The 18177-nt window shown below is 37.5% G+C and overlaps 2 protein-coding genes across 2 annotated transcripts in view; both read left to right on the forward strand.

Annotated features, from left to right (window-relative positions):
* htr2aa (5-hydroxytryptamine (serotonin) receptor 2A, genome duplicate a) overlaps positions 1 to 6384 on the forward strand; it is a 34825-nt gene extending 28441 nt beyond the window's left edge. The window contains exon 3 of the mRNA XM_065251352.2: positions 3841 to 6384. Within this exon, the coding sequence (XP_065107424.1) occupies positions 3841 to 4646 (806 nt within the window). The 3' untranslated portion in view covers positions 4647 to 6384. The remainder of the gene's footprint in view (positions 1 to 3840) is intronic.
* A 6581-nt stretch (positions 6385 to 12965) lies between these two features.
* On the forward strand, positions 12966 to 16467 carry esd (esterase D/formylglutathione hydrolase). Its single transcript, XM_065251597.2, has 9 exons — positions 12966 to 13028; positions 13497 to 13575; positions 13655 to 13743; positions 14266 to 14364; positions 14861 to 14985; positions 15208 to 15327; positions 15571 to 15669; positions 15809 to 15976; positions 16212 to 16467. The coding sequence occupies exons 2-9, from the start codon at positions 13508 to 13510 to the stop codon at positions 16290 to 16292; spliced, it is 849 nt and encodes a 282-aa protein (XP_065107669.1). The 5' UTR covers positions 12966 to 13028; positions 13497 to 13507; the 3' UTR covers positions 16293 to 16467.
* Positions 16468 to 18177: the final 1710 nt, after the last annotated feature.

The following is an 18177-nucleotide window of genomic DNA, read 5'->3' on the forward strand; positions in this document are numbered from 1 at the left end:
GCGGATTATCGCCACCAACTGGGCTGGAGGGTCTATTATTCAACGGAAGAATGTATGGGTGTGAGGCGTTTGGAAAAATAGGTCCACACGTTTACAACGAATGCTAAAACAGCTGTTGGAAAGCATCTTTTGCAGCAATTTTGTGTGAGCATGTCAGTGAACACCCCTGACCACTCGGTGAGTTTCACGTCTTTGTAAACGAAAGTTTAATGCATTTTAGGAAGGATTGTTCCAGTGCACCTATACACCCATTGTAGAGGTGGGAGGTGAAAAACAAACGCCCGAAAATTCTCGGGGCAGCCGCATACAGTATGTCGAAATTTCAGTCAAAACCGTTCTATTTCATCATAAACAATCTGAAAACAGGGCTTTAAGTGTAAAATACCGAACTTGTCCTTTAATCAAATACAGTACACCTAAAAATCCTAATCAAAGGCTGCAGGATACTTGTAAATGACATTCAGGTGGGTTTGATCAGGGTTGGAGCTAAAGTTTGCAGGACAGTGTCCCTCCATGCCCACCCTGCTATAGAGGATATACTATATATTAGATACTATTTTATAAAAAATTATGGGAATTAAACATTTAATATAAATCATATTGAATGAAAGGCCAGTAGATCAGCTTCTCGTCAACAGGAACTGGGTCTGTAAGTTTTAGTGTCCTGGGGTTCGACAACAAGACAGTGAATGAGAAACAAAATCCTATTACCGAAGGGGCCGTTAGCATGTAATGCAAGTGTCATGCTCGGTTCCGGACAACCTAGCTATAGCGGATAAGTACATTTACTAAACAAATTTGTTGAATGCTTTGTTAAAGAGATATGTCTTTTGACTTAAATTGAACCGACTGTGTCTAATTCTCGAACATGGTTTAGTAAATCATTCCAGAGCTAAGGGGCTAAATAGGAAAATGATCTACCTCCTTTAGACACTTGATATTCTTGGGTTAAATAAATGACCAGAATTTTGCGACCACTGTGTACGCGATGGATTGTATTCTGATAGTAGTACTTAAAGATTCAATGCAGCAGCCAAGTGACTTTGCGTGACATACCCTATCCCACTATGCGACCCACTAGTGGGTGCCGACGCACAGTTGGAAAACCCCTGCTTTAAGATAAAAAATTGTATTACATTTAATGGACATCCTTCGGTCTCTAAAAAAATCAACCTCAGCGTGAGGCAGTAGTCCTTTAGACTGAAGACGACTGTTAAATAATAACAAGTATATCATTTGGTGATTAAAGACGACCTGCTGACATTCCAAGAAGTTTAATGCTGCTTAAGCCATGAGTCAGATGCTTTAAAAAACCCGTAAACAGCATGCCTTGGTTTTGGCAAAATACAGTTGAATAATTATCAGTCAATAAGGCACTATCCTAATTCTTGCTGTCATTGAAATAGGATGAGCATATAATAATAACTGAGATGAATGCATTGAAAACACTGACTTAGAGGCCAAGTGCCACTAGATTTGAACAAATCACCACTTTGAACAAATTGCCGCACTGCCTTTCTAGCTTTCAACTGTCCTTACTTGTGTCTTCAGGATGGAATAAGAAATGTGATGTCAGGGGAGGAAAAATAAAGAGCCTTCTTCTTTAAACTCACTTTAAGAAGCCTGCTGATATATGTATTAATCTCCTTCTCATCGCCCTCTCAGATTTTGACTCAAAGCTATACTCAATTTGTTACACTCTGTGATTCTTATCGTGGCCATCCACTGCCTCCGGTTATCCATAGATGCACACTCGGTGGCAGTCACGCCATCCAGAGGCGCGGGGTCCATCAGTACCCCTCCTCTCTACCAGCTCTAGTTTCCCCCAACAAACCCCAGAGATCCGACACGATCTGCCGAGATTTACTGTTTCCATGGAGATGTCTTATCACCATGGCAGTTTTACTGAAAGTTTGTCCTTGAGCGATACCAGCTTTTCATTTGCAAAAATATTGCAGAAATATGGAGAATGTCATGTTCAGCATTATACAGACTTTTCGACTGAATTAAATTCAAATTGTTGTAAATTGTTGCACAGCATCAATGTTTCATCTCCAAAATTTTATAGTTTATAAGAGAGAAGTTTGATTGATAGGTGCAAGTAATCAGAAAAAAAGTTTGGCTGTTGAAATATAACTGAGCAGATGAAGTTATACAGTATGGGGCAGTTTCCTGTACAGGGCTTATCCTAGTCCCAGACTAAAATGCATGTTTGAGCTGCCTTAAATTCAAAACACCTTGTACTATCATATCAGTGCTATTGTTAAAGATGCAAGATCCACACCAGTATTGTGTTTTTTGTAAGGTTTGTTTGTTGAAACTACTTAAAGGGACATTCCACTTTTTTAAAATATGCTCATTTTCCAGCTCCCCTAGAGTTAAACATATGATTCCTACAGTTTTGGAATCCATTTAGCTGATCTCTGGGTCTGGCGCTAGCACCTTTAGCATAGCTTAGCATAATCCATTGAATATAATTAGACCATTAGCATCGCATTCAATAATAACCAAAGAGTTTCGATATTTTTCCTATCCAAAACTTGACTTTTCTGTAGTTACATCGTGTACTAAGACCGACGGAAAATTACAAGTTGCGATTTTCAAGGCAGATATGGCTAGGAACTATACTCTCATTCTGGCGTAATAATCAAGAACTTTGCTGATGTAACATGGCTGCAGCAAGCATAGTTATATTACGCACTGCCCGAAAATAGTTCCCTGCTATTAAAAGTAACCAAGGGGACTATTTTCGTGCAGTGCGTAATATCACTACGCCTGCTGCAGCCATGTTACCTCAGCAAAGTCCTTGATTATTATGCCAAAATGAGAGTATAGTTCCTAGCCATATCTGCCTAGAAAATCGCAACTTTTCATTTTCTGTCAGTTTTAGTACACAATGTAACTACAGAAGAGTCAAGTTTTAAATAGGAAAAATATCTAAACTCCTTGGTTATTTGAGCGCAATGCTAATGGTCTAATCAGATTCAATGGATTGTGCTAAGCTATGCTAAAAGTGCGAGCGCCAGACCCAGAGATCAACTGAATGATTCCAAAACGGTAAGAATCAAAGGTTTAACTCTGGGGGAGCTGGAAAATTAGCATATTTTCAAAAAAAGTGGAATGTCCCTTTAAATGCCCTAATATAACTAAGGCCTAGTCCTGGATTCATCTAAATCCTGTCTGGTAAACTGCCCCTGTGTCTGGCCTTGAACGACAAGTGGGACATCAATCACCCAATTCCCATTGAGCTTCCCAGCATGTTTTTCATGAAGATACTCCATGTGTGGTCTCAGTTTGAAACAGTTTAATGATTTGTAAATAAATGATGCATTCGTGCTTTAAACAATTAATGGAAAGGTTTACACATGAGCAGAGATCTAACTCTCAAAATGAGCTTTAAAAAAGATGGGGGAATGAAATTAGTTCATTTACGGCATTTTAAAATGAAAACAATCCTTTGTTTATACTGCCGTTTAAGGAAAGATCTCCTTACACACTATGCACGACTGTAAATGCATGACCATTTACCATTTAGTTATCAAACTAAAATGGGGTCTGCAGGGTTTACAAGGGTCTCTGTTGTGCCATGGATTACTATGGATGCCAAATGTAATCGTAGCAAAATGTAAATGTAGTCTTAAACTAATATTTATTTGCCACCGTCTGTATAATGTAAGTGTTTTACTATAGCAATTCTGCTTTATGGACTAACATATTTATTTAATGCTTACAACTGCTTTTGCATTTAGAAAAAGTCTCATCTCATCAGTCCTCATTTTTTGGTTTCTTTCCTCTTAAAATTTCAACTTACTTAATCAGCGTCTGTCTCTTTTTCTACAGGGATCTCTATGCCAATCCCAGTGCTGGGTCTGAGAGATCACACCAAAGTTTTCAAAGATGGCAGCTGCCTATTGACTGACAACTCCTTTGTGTTGATTGGCTCCTTTGTGGCCTTCTTTGTGCCATTGATCATTATGGTGGTGACCTACTTCCTGACTATCAGTGCTCTGCAGAGCGAGACTACGCTATGTTTAGACCAGCTGGTACCCAGGCCAAGATGGAGTGCTGGGTTTACCCTAAACTTTCTTCCTGGCCCTGCATTCTCCCCTTCGGAGAAAAAACTAATCTTTCGGCGATCAATAAGCCGCGAGACGGGGGTGGAGTCCGGGGTATCGACTCCTCCTTTCGGACGCCATGGCGTGCAGTCAATCAATAATGAGCAAAAGGCCTCGAAAGTTCTGGGTGTGGTCTTTTTCCTGTTTGTGGTCATGTGGTCTCCGTTTTTCATCACTAACGTTTTGGCGGTAGTTTGTGAGCCAATGGCGTGCGACGCTGATGTCATGAATAGACTGTTGAATGTGTTTGTGTGGGTAGGTTACCTGTCCTCTGCTGTCAATCCCCTGGTCTACACGCTCTTCAACAAGACTTACCGTTCAGCCTTTGCCAGATACATTCGATGTCAGTTTCACGAGGAGAGGAAACCGCTGCAGCTAATTCTGGTCAACACCATTCCACCACTGGCATATCAGTCCACACACCTGCCACTCACAGGATCAATAGGAAATGGAGATTTCTCGCTGCCTCGGTCCAGTAAACACCACCATCTGTCCAACAGCAACAAAAATGAGAGTGTTAGTTGCATGTGAATTCAATATACAAACTCACAGAATGCCAACTTTAATCCCAGACCGGACTAACAATGACATTATTTTCTTCTGTTTTATTTTCATGTTCGGCATTATCTCCACAGTACCTCTAAAGAAAGCAGCTTACATTGGCAACAAGGTCTAAAGGATATCAATATCCTACACTGACAAACAAATGGCATTACGGTCCCTGGGTTTATCGCTGGGACATCAAAGACCTCATCTCACCTGACCTCATCATCTGCCCAACTGAAAAGATCAGCATAGGTTTTCACCAGCATATGTTGTAGTATCCATGATGGGATGTTGGTGTGCTTCATAACTAGTTTGACGTGTCGTGCTGATCAACCAGCTCCAGCTACAGTATGTTTTGATGGTGAACAGCATGATGATTCGAGTCTATCAACTAGATATGCACAAAACCAGAACTAACCATCATAAGCCATCTTGGACCAGCATGGATATTTTTGTCTAAACTGATCTTTTGAGTTGGGTGATTTGAAACGAAGGAATAAAATCCCTTGAGTTATGAACTTGTATATAAATGTTGAGTAAGAGTCTTGGTATGATGTCCAAATGTTTATTTTTTATGTAGCACTTTATATTTAAGAAGGTAGACTCTAGACTTACTGTATTGGAGCTCAGTGATGTTTTGTTTACATTGTCTGGTTTTTGAAAAATAAGTCTTGATAAAATTGAGTAAACCTTGTGATGTAACGTTTTGTATTCGGTCAAAGGATTTTGATGCTGTAGACTCATTCATACAGTATGACTTGACTTATGTATGGCTGGTTTATCACAAAAGCAAACATTTATATTAAATGAATGCAGACAGAAATGCTCTCCGGAAGCACAAAACCAATTCATGTAATGTCTACAACGTGCACACACTTTCAAATATAATACCAAGATAAAATTTCGTTTCCTAAATGTTGTTTTTGGACTCACACACTGACTTTAAGAGTTTACAGAAAAAAAAATTTTGAAAGTTTTTTCCGTAAAGTTTCTTTCTCTCAAAATGAAAACCAACAAAACATGCAATTTGAAATTTGGACCCATCAAAAACTATTTTAAAGATAAAGACCACATTTTAGTGTGCCACTTATATTCATATTGATTGAGTAATGGTCGAATCAGTCACTCTCAACAGTTGTTTTTATCAAAAATTTAAAGTTTTACCAGAACACCGGGAGGTTCCTGGTTTGGGAAAATCCTGTTACTTTTGTATTTAGACAACGCAGTTGTCAACACGGAGAAATCTCTGGAACGTCATTGAATCTTAGGAAAAGCATCAGGTTAAGATCTCTTCACTTTGTGAATACGTCTGATCTATTTTTGATTCTTTCATCAGAATTGAAAGTGGCGTTGTTGTTGTTGTTATGGTGACCGTCATAAATTTGTTTGCAGACAGTGAATGACTCATCTCTGTATCTGAGTGGATAATTATACCTGGCTAATATGTTTATATGTGCAGTGCCCTTTTTTCCAACATATCAGAAAATTATATTGTACCGGCCTGACCACTACAGCTGTACATAAACATTTTGACTTCAGGACTCACTGTTCTTTAAGGTTGTTTTTGTTTTCTGCCTTTGTATTTATCATATTAAATATCAAATGTTAAATCAGTGCTTGACCTGAGTGGTCATAACCTGTCTCTATTATGAGTGGTCAAGACATTGATTTACATTCAGCAACAGTGCACAATCCCTCCTGTGTATAACTCAAGGTGAATCAATAAAAGAGTGCAAAAGTTGCACGTTTGAAATTAATGTGGCAGAAATTATTTCCAGAGTGAAACATTAACCTTGCGCCGACATTTAAATGACATGACCATCATGTTGCTCTATTTCCAAAATTGATAAAGATGCACGAAAATATGAGAAAAGTAAGATAAGTCCATCTTCACAATTTTACAGTAGAGCTTGAGGTAACAGAGGTTACAGAGACGAAAGCATTTGTATCATACCAGGTCTCCCCTGAGTCATTGATTTAATTATGAATATAAATGAATGGTTTGTTATAGCATCAGTTAACGTCATATTACTTTGCAAATCACCCACAGGCTTACACAAGCTGCCTGAATCATCAGGATAGGTTTGAGTTACAAGTGAGAAAATGTGGCTAAAGACAAAAGCTGAGTCAGTAAAAACAAAACCACAAAGAAAAATTTAAAGAGCTCTGATTCAAAACCCTCTAAGTATATCTGCATTTTTGATCAGACTCTTAATAGATTCTGCCAACAATGAATGGCCTGAGTCCAGAATTGAGTAAATTAGAAGTGAAAGTATTCAATACTTGATGAGAGCATTTGGTTATTAATCTTATTAATTCTAACAGAGGTGGAATTAATAAGCTTTTAGCTAACATGAAGAAACAATGAGCAATATTTACAATTATTAATCTTTGTTGATGTTAGTTAGCCAATCCAGTTGTCCATGTTACAGTAGTTCATGTTAACTAATGTTTACAGTCAAAACTTTTAATTTGTATTAGTTATCCTTTTTTTTTTTTTACTTACAGCGTGTGTCAGTCTGTAAACAAAGCTCAGGCGCACAAAAAAATAAAAACAGTTGGGGCGCACCAGATAACACGTCATTCGTGTCACTTCAGTCACGTGACTTTAGTCTTGCGCATGCGCTTCACAACAGAATCGGAAGAGAAGACAATGCTGAATAATTTTTATTTTTGGACCAAAATGTATTTTTGATGCTTCAACACATTCTAACTGACCCATTGATGTCACATGGACTACTTTGATGATGTTTTTATAACCTTTCTGAACATGGACATTATACCGTACATAGATTTTCTATGAAGGGTCAGCAAGCTCTCGGACTAAATATAAAACATCCCAAACTGTGTTCCGAAGATGAACGGAGGTCTTACGAGTTTGGAACGACATGAGGGTCATTAATGACATAATTATCATTTTTGGGTAAACTATCCCTTTAACATGTGGCTTACAGTTCCAACAGTATGTCCCTGTTTTGCTTAAGGAGCCATGAACTACACAAAGCCTGATGATGTGTGTAATCATAGCATAATTTGCAAAAAGCATCTTATGTGTTTCAATGGAACCAAGACCATGCGTGTTTGAGTTATTTTTATGTCACATTTTTTATGTATATATTTCAAAATTCTAAAACTTTATTTTCAGTTTAGATAAAATAAGATGTTTGGACCCTACCATAGATCCTGCATTTATTTATTGATTATAATAAAATAGTAGGTTTAATTGTAACACTTCAGTATGGGGAACACATATTTATCATTAAAGGGACACAAGGCAGCATTTTTATGTTAAAGCGTAACTAAACCCCTGGTCAGAGGCTGACTCCACCCACTGCAATATTTGAAAAATGCAAGAAAAGTGGGCAGATCCCAACGGAGATAGAGGGGACGAACTAAGCTCGTATCAAGTGTGTGGTGAGATCGTAACAAGGGCGTGGTGAGCTTGAACCTGCTTACGTCACGAGTCATTTCTTGGACCCATCATCCAATAGGAAAATTCAACTGCAGTAGCCACCGTTCAACCTCAAGAGGGCAGCACTCAGACGTTTTTACACCATATATTGTAGTATTGAAACACTTTATATCCAAATGTCAAAAAACTTACTAAAATCAATGAACAGCACTAATAAAGCGTCATTCTTACAGATCATTAACTAAAAAAAGTTGGTTTGGGGTTTAGTTACTCTTTAATAAATCATCTTCGTAAGTCGGTATATGGTTAAATGACTCATTACATGACGAATGAAGACTTTCTCGCCCGCCCCTACCGTCTGTAGGAAGAATACCCCACTTGCAAGTTCGCTGTATCCGACCCGGTGTCCTTCAGTCTCGTATAGTCTTAGATATAGAACGCATTTACTCCCAGACACTAGGGGGAGCTAGTAGAGAAATAATACTCAGACTTGCCTTGTGTGCCTTTAACTACAGATTTTAATACTGCTTATTAATACTTAGCAAGTTAGTGTAGTTAACTTAATGTTTAGGTTTAGATATGAGGTAGGATTAAGGAATAAAGTTGCTAAATGTTCATTAATTTATGCTATAAGTATTAATACATGCTAATGACATGCAAGCTAGACAATGTTTTAAAAGCATAACAGGTCTCATTACTGAAGTGTTACTGGTTAAATTAGGTGTTGTGTGTACATTCTCAGAAATAAAGGTACAGAAGCTGTCACTGGGAAAGTATCCTTTAAAAAAGTACACTTTTGTGCTTAGAAGAGTGCATATTAGTACCTCAAAGGTACATTCTGCCTGGTACCAAATATATTTGTACCTAAATGTTACACATTAGGACCTTTTTATAGGGTATCGTCCCAGTGACAGCTTTTGAACCATTTTTTTTTTCAGTGAAGGGTGCTTGGCTGTGAATCACTTGAGCATTTACTAGCTTACCACCAAGTGTCAGTCTGTGTGAGTGTTTGTGTGTGTTTGAAGTGTGTGTACGCGTTTTAATCTGTGTGTGGGTTGTCTCATGAAGGTTTTATGATATGACTGGCACCTGCACGATTTGTAATCAGCAAGGTGCAGCAGCCGCTGGTGGGAATCAGAAGTCGCGTGGGTTGCATTTTCTTTTTGCGCAATCTATAACATTTAATAACCTTAAGGGCATTTTACATTTATTTTTAAATAAATTCATTGCCTTCATTTCACGCTGCTCTCAAAATATGCAAAAAAAAAAAACAACAACAACAAACACATAAGCCAAATCTACACAACTGATTTAAATCAATTATGAAAAGCTGTGTAAACACTTCCTGCCTGAGGGTCTTGTCTAACCCTGAACTAAATACTACACCCACCTATATACGTGTGTGTGAGCATCAATCCTGAAGCATGTATTTGTGTGTTTGTGTGTGTGTAAGTGAGTGAGTGAGTAAGAGAGAGAGAGATAGAGAGATGGAGAGAGGGAAAGAGAGAGATGGAAAGTCAAGCTTGATACAAAGTTCTTTGAACTTTAACCATGAAATGCCAACTGTCACAGTTGCTTGAAAATGAGAGAATGTAAAAAGAAAGACAGAGAAAGAGAGTGAGAGAGAGAGAGAGAGAGAGAGAGAGAGAGAGAGAGAGAGAGAGAGAGAGAGAGAGAGAGAGAGAGAGAGAGAGAGAGAGAGAGAGAGAGAGAGAGAGAGGCATGAGAAGAGTATGAACTCTGTTTGACACTCCTTTCATGTATTTTCCAGGTTTCTCCTAAACCCTGTTCTGAGCTGATGCTAAATTATTCACATATGTCATATCACCTCTATAATCCTAATTAATAAATCACCTGTGTGATACGTGGAAGTCTCATTAAAATGATGGGACTAAATACAAGACGTGTTCCTGTAGTTCAGTTGATAGAGCATTGCGTTGGCAGCGCAAAGGTCATGGGTTTGATTTCCAGGAATCACACACACACTGATAATATGCATTGCTTGAATGCACTTTAAGTTGCTATGGATAAAAGCATGTGCAAAATGGATAAATGTAAGCGAATACAGGAAAAAAACAAAAAAAAACATTACTGCAGTTAAAGGTGACATAGAGGTCTGTAATGCCTTAAAGGCTTCCTAAAAACCTCTCTCAGATAGCTCTATTAGGGTGGGGGATTTTAAACAAGTGGTTTTGCACCTATTTGGCTCCCCCTACTGGCTTAACCTGCAATCTCATTACTGATTGGCTGACTTTGCTGCCACTCAAAAAATGTAGCCAATTATTTTAAAGTGGAGGGGCAGTGAGATGCCTGTGATGTCATAAGCATCAGTTTTTCAGATTTGGCCGTTTTCTGGCTGACATTTCTAAAAGAGGAATTTCTATGAGACTGAGATGTTTAGCATGTCTAGCACTTTTTGTATGTTCGTTAATGCGGGTTTACTACCATTATTCAACAAAGACAAGTTAAAAATGGTTTTTCATTCTCTGTCCCCTTTAAAATGGCAAAATCACCACATGCATTGCAGCCAAAAATAAACAAAAAAATTCTCCTTTTCATAGCTGCCTTTAAATTGCTTTTAGACTGACAGGTAGATGAAATGATCTCCGCCTCTGGTCCAGGCAGAAATTGGCAGTTAAACTCAGCCGAGCTTTTTAAAGACCACAGCTATGACGTGAAGCATTTGCTGCTTCCTGTTCAACAAGTCTGACTTTACAGGTGCACATTTACTTTTCACTAAAGTTTCATATTCCTAAAATGGGTTTTATTCAGCACCATACATTACCAACCGTTAAGAAAACATTTCTACATTTTCCACTTTTCTGGAAAATAAGCTATTTATTATTTATTAATAACTGATACAGCAAGGATTACTAGACGGCTCTTACATCACCTAATTAATATTCATGAGCCAAGCTATATGATATGATACTCTGATAGAACAAATTTTTGTTTCCCCATGTAAGCACTTGGCTCACCCTGAAGCATAAATATTTTGAAAGGATACACTCAGCACATCAGCGCAATAAATACTACAGAGAGAGCTGGGTCTGATCTAAAGCCACCCTGGCAAACTGCGAACACTTAAAAATTAAATTTAAGCACATAAAAATTTATAGCATTATGTGTTTTACCTAAACTCACTTACTCATAGTAAACTGCCAAATGCAACATATTTCCAGGAACCTGAAGCAATATTGTCCTGCATCTTTTCCGACCTCCTGCCGCCTCTGCTAGGGTTACATTTCAAAAGTACTTTATTGCTTTTTAAAGCTGTAATCTAGACCGCACCATAAAAGCATCACAATTCTAGAGCACGTTTTGAATCTGAGATCTGTAGAGGATTTATGTGCATTCAAGGCCATTTGGCCGCTTTGTGCATGTAGCTATGCTTCATATTTTTTTCGATAGTGCCAAGAAAATAACACCCCTACAGTTTCAAAACAGAACATTTAGAAATTGCTCGAGTGGAGGTCATGACTCAGTGTGAAATGGTTTATCAGTGGAAGGGTTATTCGCATGTTCAGATCTTCCCAGTTTGCGGCACTGTCACGTTTTCTATTTCTTTGGCTGTGATAAAAATATCTAAATAAAAAAATAAACTCATTTTGATAGCTTTTGTCACTATAGCTGCAAATCTTACTCTCTTTGTTCCTCTTAAACACTGGTATACTTAAGCAAAAATAGTAACAAATGAGTCTAAACTGCTTTTGATTATAAAACATAATTTCTGATTCGGAGGTTTTTTATGGCTCACTTCATCTTATTATTTGTGCTTAATCTGTTGTCTAATGTGCGAACATTGAGAGTATTATTACGCTTTTCAAATCAGCAAGCCATTCAGACGTTTCTCATGAGTCACACCAATGGACGCGTGATCAAGTTCCCTTTCAGCTAGACTTCGCGCTCTCATATTATGTGTGAGTCATTGGTAGGACTAAGTGCCTTTGGGAACCAGATATATATTTGGTGAATATCAGCATCTGCTGCATATGTGGATTTCATTAACAATATGCTAGTTTTACTACAGACAACAGTATCACGAAGGACCATTCAGTGATGGGACATGATGAAACAATAATGTGGATAAACAAAGCATAATCACAGTAGATCAGACATGATCTAGTTAATAAAATAATAATAATCAGGGGTGTATTTGTTGCCAAATTATTTAGCATTTTAACTTGCATGTCTTAAACTGACATGAGAAACAAAAACTCTAAACTTTTATTTCTAAATGAAGGCAGATGGAGAAAGATTGATTGATTTTGTGCTGTTAATATCTGTATATTTTCTTCAGGGCTCTAGCAATTGACTAAACTGCCCAGGTTTGTCTTTAACAGGGGATGCTAATGTTTTTCCTCTGCATGTATTTCTGTTGATTTAGTTTTTTTTAAGACTATTGGTTTTTGATGCTGGATGTGATAATGTTTCCATGGAGTTTGTCATTTCATTTTGATCATATTTAACATGCAGTACAGAGGAAGCCAGCTTTGAATTATGCTGAGTGTTTTGTAAAGCACAGAAATCAGTTTGAACTGAAGGACACCACAAAGAAGTTCATGAGCCCCATAATGATTGAGTACCTTGGACAGAGGAGAGGTCATACAATGATAAATACTTGCATGTTTTGTCAGAGGACAAATATGTGATTAGGGACAAATAGTGATTTTGATATACACTTGTCATCAACACGGCATGGCACAACCTTCAAAAATACAAATAAAATGAAATCAAATAATCAATCTACTAAAATAACTGGTACTAAAAATTTTGTTTAGTTTTTCAGGGCTGTGTTCTCACAAGCAAGTTTGGTCAAAATAGAGAGACACCAAGCCTATCGCACGAGCTCCCCCGTTTGGCCAAAAAGTAGATTTTACGAGAAAACGTATGGGGGCGTGGCTTTACGTATTACGTTCCCTGACGCCCCACTGAACTCTGCAACGCTGCAACTGGTAAGTGGTCCAAAATAATATCGTTCAATATCCTGGATGAATGGCTGTTACACAGAAGCTACATAAAACGCATTCTTTAACCTGGGTTGTGTTGCTTTTATGGTCATTGTAACGCTTTCGCGTGGCAGACAGGATATTTATCTGCTGTTGTTGGACACCGCTTTGAGTTTGGCAGGCCACTGCAAAGCGCACGCGCAGACTGCAACACCCTGCGTCCAGATGGTTAAAATGAATCATTTGTTGAAAATGTTGACCAGAGTTTACTTGATTGTGAGTCGGTTCAAGAGAATGTTAGGCATGTTCGACTTCATACGGCACTGCTCAGATAGATCGGTTCATGATCTCAAAATACCGCGAGAGCGAATCGAATCCTGTGCTCTCGTGGAACCTTGATGTCATAAACCGATTGTTTTGCGCAGCGCCTCATGAAGTAGAACCGAGTAGATTTCTGAACTTTGATTTTCTTAGTTAACGGTGAAATGGCGCTGACTGAAGTTTCAACTAATAAATGCTGCGGTGGATATCAGAAAGTGTTCGAGCACGACAGGTAAGACACTGTATTTTTTTGTTTGTTTATCAAAACACCCGAATTAAATATCCACCTTTAACTTAAAATTCATTTACAGCTCCGAGTTGAAATGCAAAATGAAGTTTGCCATTTACCTTCCTCCCAAGGCTGAGAGTTCCAAATGTCCAGTGTTATACTGGCTTTCAGGTGATTTGATCGATTCTCATTATCTTGTGGTAATAATGTATGAGATTTTTTAATTAAGAATTTAACGCGATTCCCTTCAATGCTTGATTCTGATTGGTCAGTCGAGACATTATGAGGTCTTTTTTCACTGATAACAACCGCTAAAACTAATAACACACCGCTCATCCGGGTACTGCGAGTCACCTTTACCGGAACTACTTGTATGTTTAATGTATCACTCCGCTGTGCAAGTTTTAAATTTGCTATTAAAGAGCTAATAAAATATTCTAAATGAATATTCTTTTCAATTATTTACCCATGTGGAAAGTAGCGGTATAATAACATGTGTAATGTACATACGATTTATTGTTATTGCAAATTAAACCCTGATGCAAGAGCATAATAAAAAACTGGCAGGTTGTACGTTATTGCTTACAGGTACAACAATACAACTACATACGTATGCGTAAAACTGCTAATATTACTGTACTTATTGGTATTTTTTTAGTCTAAAATGATACTTAAAATGTCATTGTTTTTTAGGTTTGACTTGCACGGAGCAGAATTTCATCACTAAAGCAGGGAGCCAACAGGCAGCCTCTGAGCAGGGACTCATCATAGTAGCACCAGACACCAGTCCACGTAAGCAGTCTGAACATTAACAGTCCTGTGGGTATGTCTCAGGAGAGATTACACTTTTTAATGAGGTGCCTGTGCTAGTCCCCAAGATCCATTGATCAAAAACTAATATTCTGGATTAGAATGGATCCGAGAGCTGAGGTCTCTTGGGAAGTTATATCATTAGTGCAACATACAGATAAACAAACAAAAGTCTCCACTGAGAATCAAACAGCATTCTCTCTGAATACTTTGGGTCAATGGCTAGACTTTTCCACCAGCTCCAACTTTCTCCAGGCTATTTTTTGGCCAAAGGTTAATGATAGGTTCTGGGTTATGTAAACTAATATTACTTCATTTAAATCTGTACTGCAATAAGATAAAATAAACCGGAATTTCTATTTTCTGACTAATATTACTTTATGATCCATAGTAATTAAGTCAACAAAAATTGCATATTTTAAGCAGCATGTTATAAGTAAGCACATGCTCTGGAATGAGATTTTTTTGGTCTCATCAGGTGGCTGCAAAATTGAAGGAGAAGATGAAAGCTGGGATTTTGGAACAGGTGCAGGTTTCTATGTCGATGCCACTCAAGAACCCTGGAAGACCAATTACCGCATGTACTCGTATGTCACTGAGGAGGTGTGTCTCTAATTGACATTTTATCTCTATATAAATATTTTCAAATGCAACATAATTTTGCTTTATAAAGTTTAGGACATTGTTTAAATTCTTTATGTATGGAAAGAGCCTACAGCTGTAACACAGTTGTATCTGCAACAACAGTGGTAGATACATAAACATTTAGATCTTAAACACTCGCGTCTCATGCTCATTTCCTTTGTAACCTTTTCCTGTTCTCAGCTTCCGCAACTGATAAATTCCAACTTCCCTGCTGATCCAGAGAAAACGTCTGTCTTCGGACACTCCATGGGTGGTCATGGAGCTCTCATCTGTGCTCTAAAGAACCCTGGGAAATATAAGGCATGTAACCCTTTACATTTATACATTTGGCAGATTATCCAAAGCGACTTACATTGCATTTAAGCTATACATATTTTATCAGTATGTGTTCCCTGGGAATCAAAGCCATGACCTTTGCATTGCTGGCGCAAAGTTAAGCTCCAGGGACATAGACACAGCATGCACTGCTTAATTATTTAGTAGTTTACAATTTAAATATTCAATGGACTATCTTTCTTTTATGCATGTAATCTTCCAAAACAGTCCGTCTCAGCGTTTGCCCCAATCTGTAACCCAATGCAATGTGCATGGGGTCAGAAAGCTTTTACTGGCTATCTTGGACCTGACAAATCCACTTGGGAGGTATGGAAATATTCTAAAATGTTTATGCATCAAACAATGGATAATGATTTGTTTTATATTTCATTGAATATTTCCACACAACACTCATTCATCATCACAAATCCTTTTGGATTTATTGCGTTCTTCTGTCACTTGGCAGGCATATGATGCTACAGTATTGTCTGAATCATACTCCGGTCCTGATCTGGATATTCTGATTGATCAAGGCCGCGATGACCAGTTCTTGTCTGCCAGTCAGCTACTTCCTGACAATCTGATTGCTGCCTGTTCAAAGAAGAAAATTCCAGTTGATTTCCGTCTTCAGCAGGTCGGTACTGAACTAGCCCATGATGAAGCAGAAAATTGCAATTGTTCATGAACCACTTAATATCCACATTGTCTCATAATAATGGTTTAGAATATATGTGGATATAGTCCATTGGATTGTTTTTCAAAAATTTTAAATCAATACAACCAAAATATCAACTAATTCCAGGATTAAGATGTCCCTTTTGAACCATTAGGATGAATTTTATTCAAGAGTTTTTCTTTTGTCATCTCAGGGTTATGATCACAGCTACTTTTTCATCTTCTCCTTCATCAATGATCACATCAAGCACCACGCCAAGTATCTGAACGCTTAAAACTGCTTCAGCTGGATTTGTGCCTTTCGGATTTGGAAATGAATTGTTATATTGACTGGTTCGCTGTCCTCCGGTTTCAGTGCAGCCCCCTGGATTTTCCATTTCATCACGAGCAAGGTGATGTTTAGCTGTTGAGGCCTTTTCTATGTCTATAAATAAAGGGTTTTGGTGGTGATTCCTGCTGTTTTGCAGTGATTAATTTTTAGTAATAATATGAAAATATCTTTAATATTAAAGAAACAAACTAGTCTTTAAACGTGAAAGTATTTACTGGTAAAAGCTGGTACAAATAAACCTTATTTACAGAGTTTAAGGCAAAAGGTGGAGTGACATGCATTACACATTACTGTACAGGCACTTTAAAACTTCACAGAATTACAAAGGGGTAAAATATAGTACATCAGAAAATCCCAAGCACTGAAAAGACATGAAAAAATAATTCTTACTTATAAAAATTGAATTACAAAAAATTGTGTAGTACAAGACTTCTTTCTATTACATTAAGATGAAGAAAGACAAAATAGCAACATAACATTCAGCAGGAAAAGATTTGTATCCCATTTTGTGATTTTTTTTTTATTTTATCACACATTACAGTGAGTCGATAAGCTGATATACTTTAGTTTCTCCAAATACTGAAATATAAATACTATATTACTATTTGCCAGTTGCCAAAAAACAGTCCCAAATACATAAAGTGCAAACGCTGTCATTTAAAAAAAAACTAATCTGTATTTAAACCCTTACAAAGTGTATATTATGAAAAGTAGTTTTAGGTTATATAACAATAAAAATTGTTTGTGATCTTGCGTTTTAATAAACCACAGACAATAAACTTCAAAATAAAATGTCACAGGAAAACGTGGAAAAGAATTCCTCAAAACATACAGCAGGATTTTATACAGAACGATTCCATTTAAGCAGCATTCAGACAAGAGATCAAATTCAAAGACATCTGAAATCCTCATGAGAAATAAAAGGATTTAAAAAAATTGAAACAGGTTAATTCAAAGATATAATTGGCATACACACCAACCGCGAAGTTTGTATTCGCATCGCATTCCTTGCTCAATATTTCTCGCTGGATTTACTGTTGGGTCAGGCGAATATTTTGATCAAGTTACATTTTTTCAACTTGCAAGGAAGTTCGCATCGCCCTGCTCGGATTCACGTCTTTGCGCTGTGACTTTGTATGAAATCTTCTCGCGCAAAACATTTAATTTGTGTTTGGTGTGTATGCCCCATTAGTAAACCGATGTAAAGACTTAAATGGTCTCCACTTAAATGTATTTTTCCGATGTCTCGAAGTTCTCTGCGCTTTTCCATGGTAGATTTGTTTTATTTATTTATTTGACAGGTTTATGATGTAAAATATAACCACCAAAATATCGTCAGATATCAGTCGGAAACTTCCGGTATCGGTGGAAAAAATGTATATTGGTGCATCTCTACTTCTCATTGTATAATATTAGAAATTTACTTGGCACTCTTAAAGGAAAACACCACCGTTTTCAATCTTTTACTATGTTCTTACCTCAGCTTAGATTAATGAATACATACCTGTCTTTTTTCAATGCATGCACTTAATCTTTGTACAGCACACCGTGAATGTGTTAGCATTTAGCCTAGCCCCATTCATTCCTTAGGATCCAAACGTGATGAATTTAGAAGCCACCAAACACTTCCATGTTTTCCCGGTTTAAAAACTGTTACATGAGCAGTTACACAAGTAAGTATGGTGGCACAAAATAAAATGTGATTTTTTTTAAGCATAAAAAATTAGAACTATATTGTATGACGGAAGAGCACTTAGTTTGCAGCACTTCGACCTTGGGATGCGCAGTAAAATATTGAAAAACGGTGGTGTTTTCCTTAAAGAACAGAT

The sequence above is a fragment of the Paramisgurnus dabryanus genome, chromosome 15, assembly GCF_030506205.2.
Source record: "Paramisgurnus dabryanus chromosome 15, PD_genome_1.1, whole genome shotgun sequence".
Classification (NCBI taxonomy): domain Eukaryota; kingdom Metazoa; phylum Chordata; class Actinopteri; order Cypriniformes; family Cobitidae; genus Paramisgurnus; species Paramisgurnus dabryanus.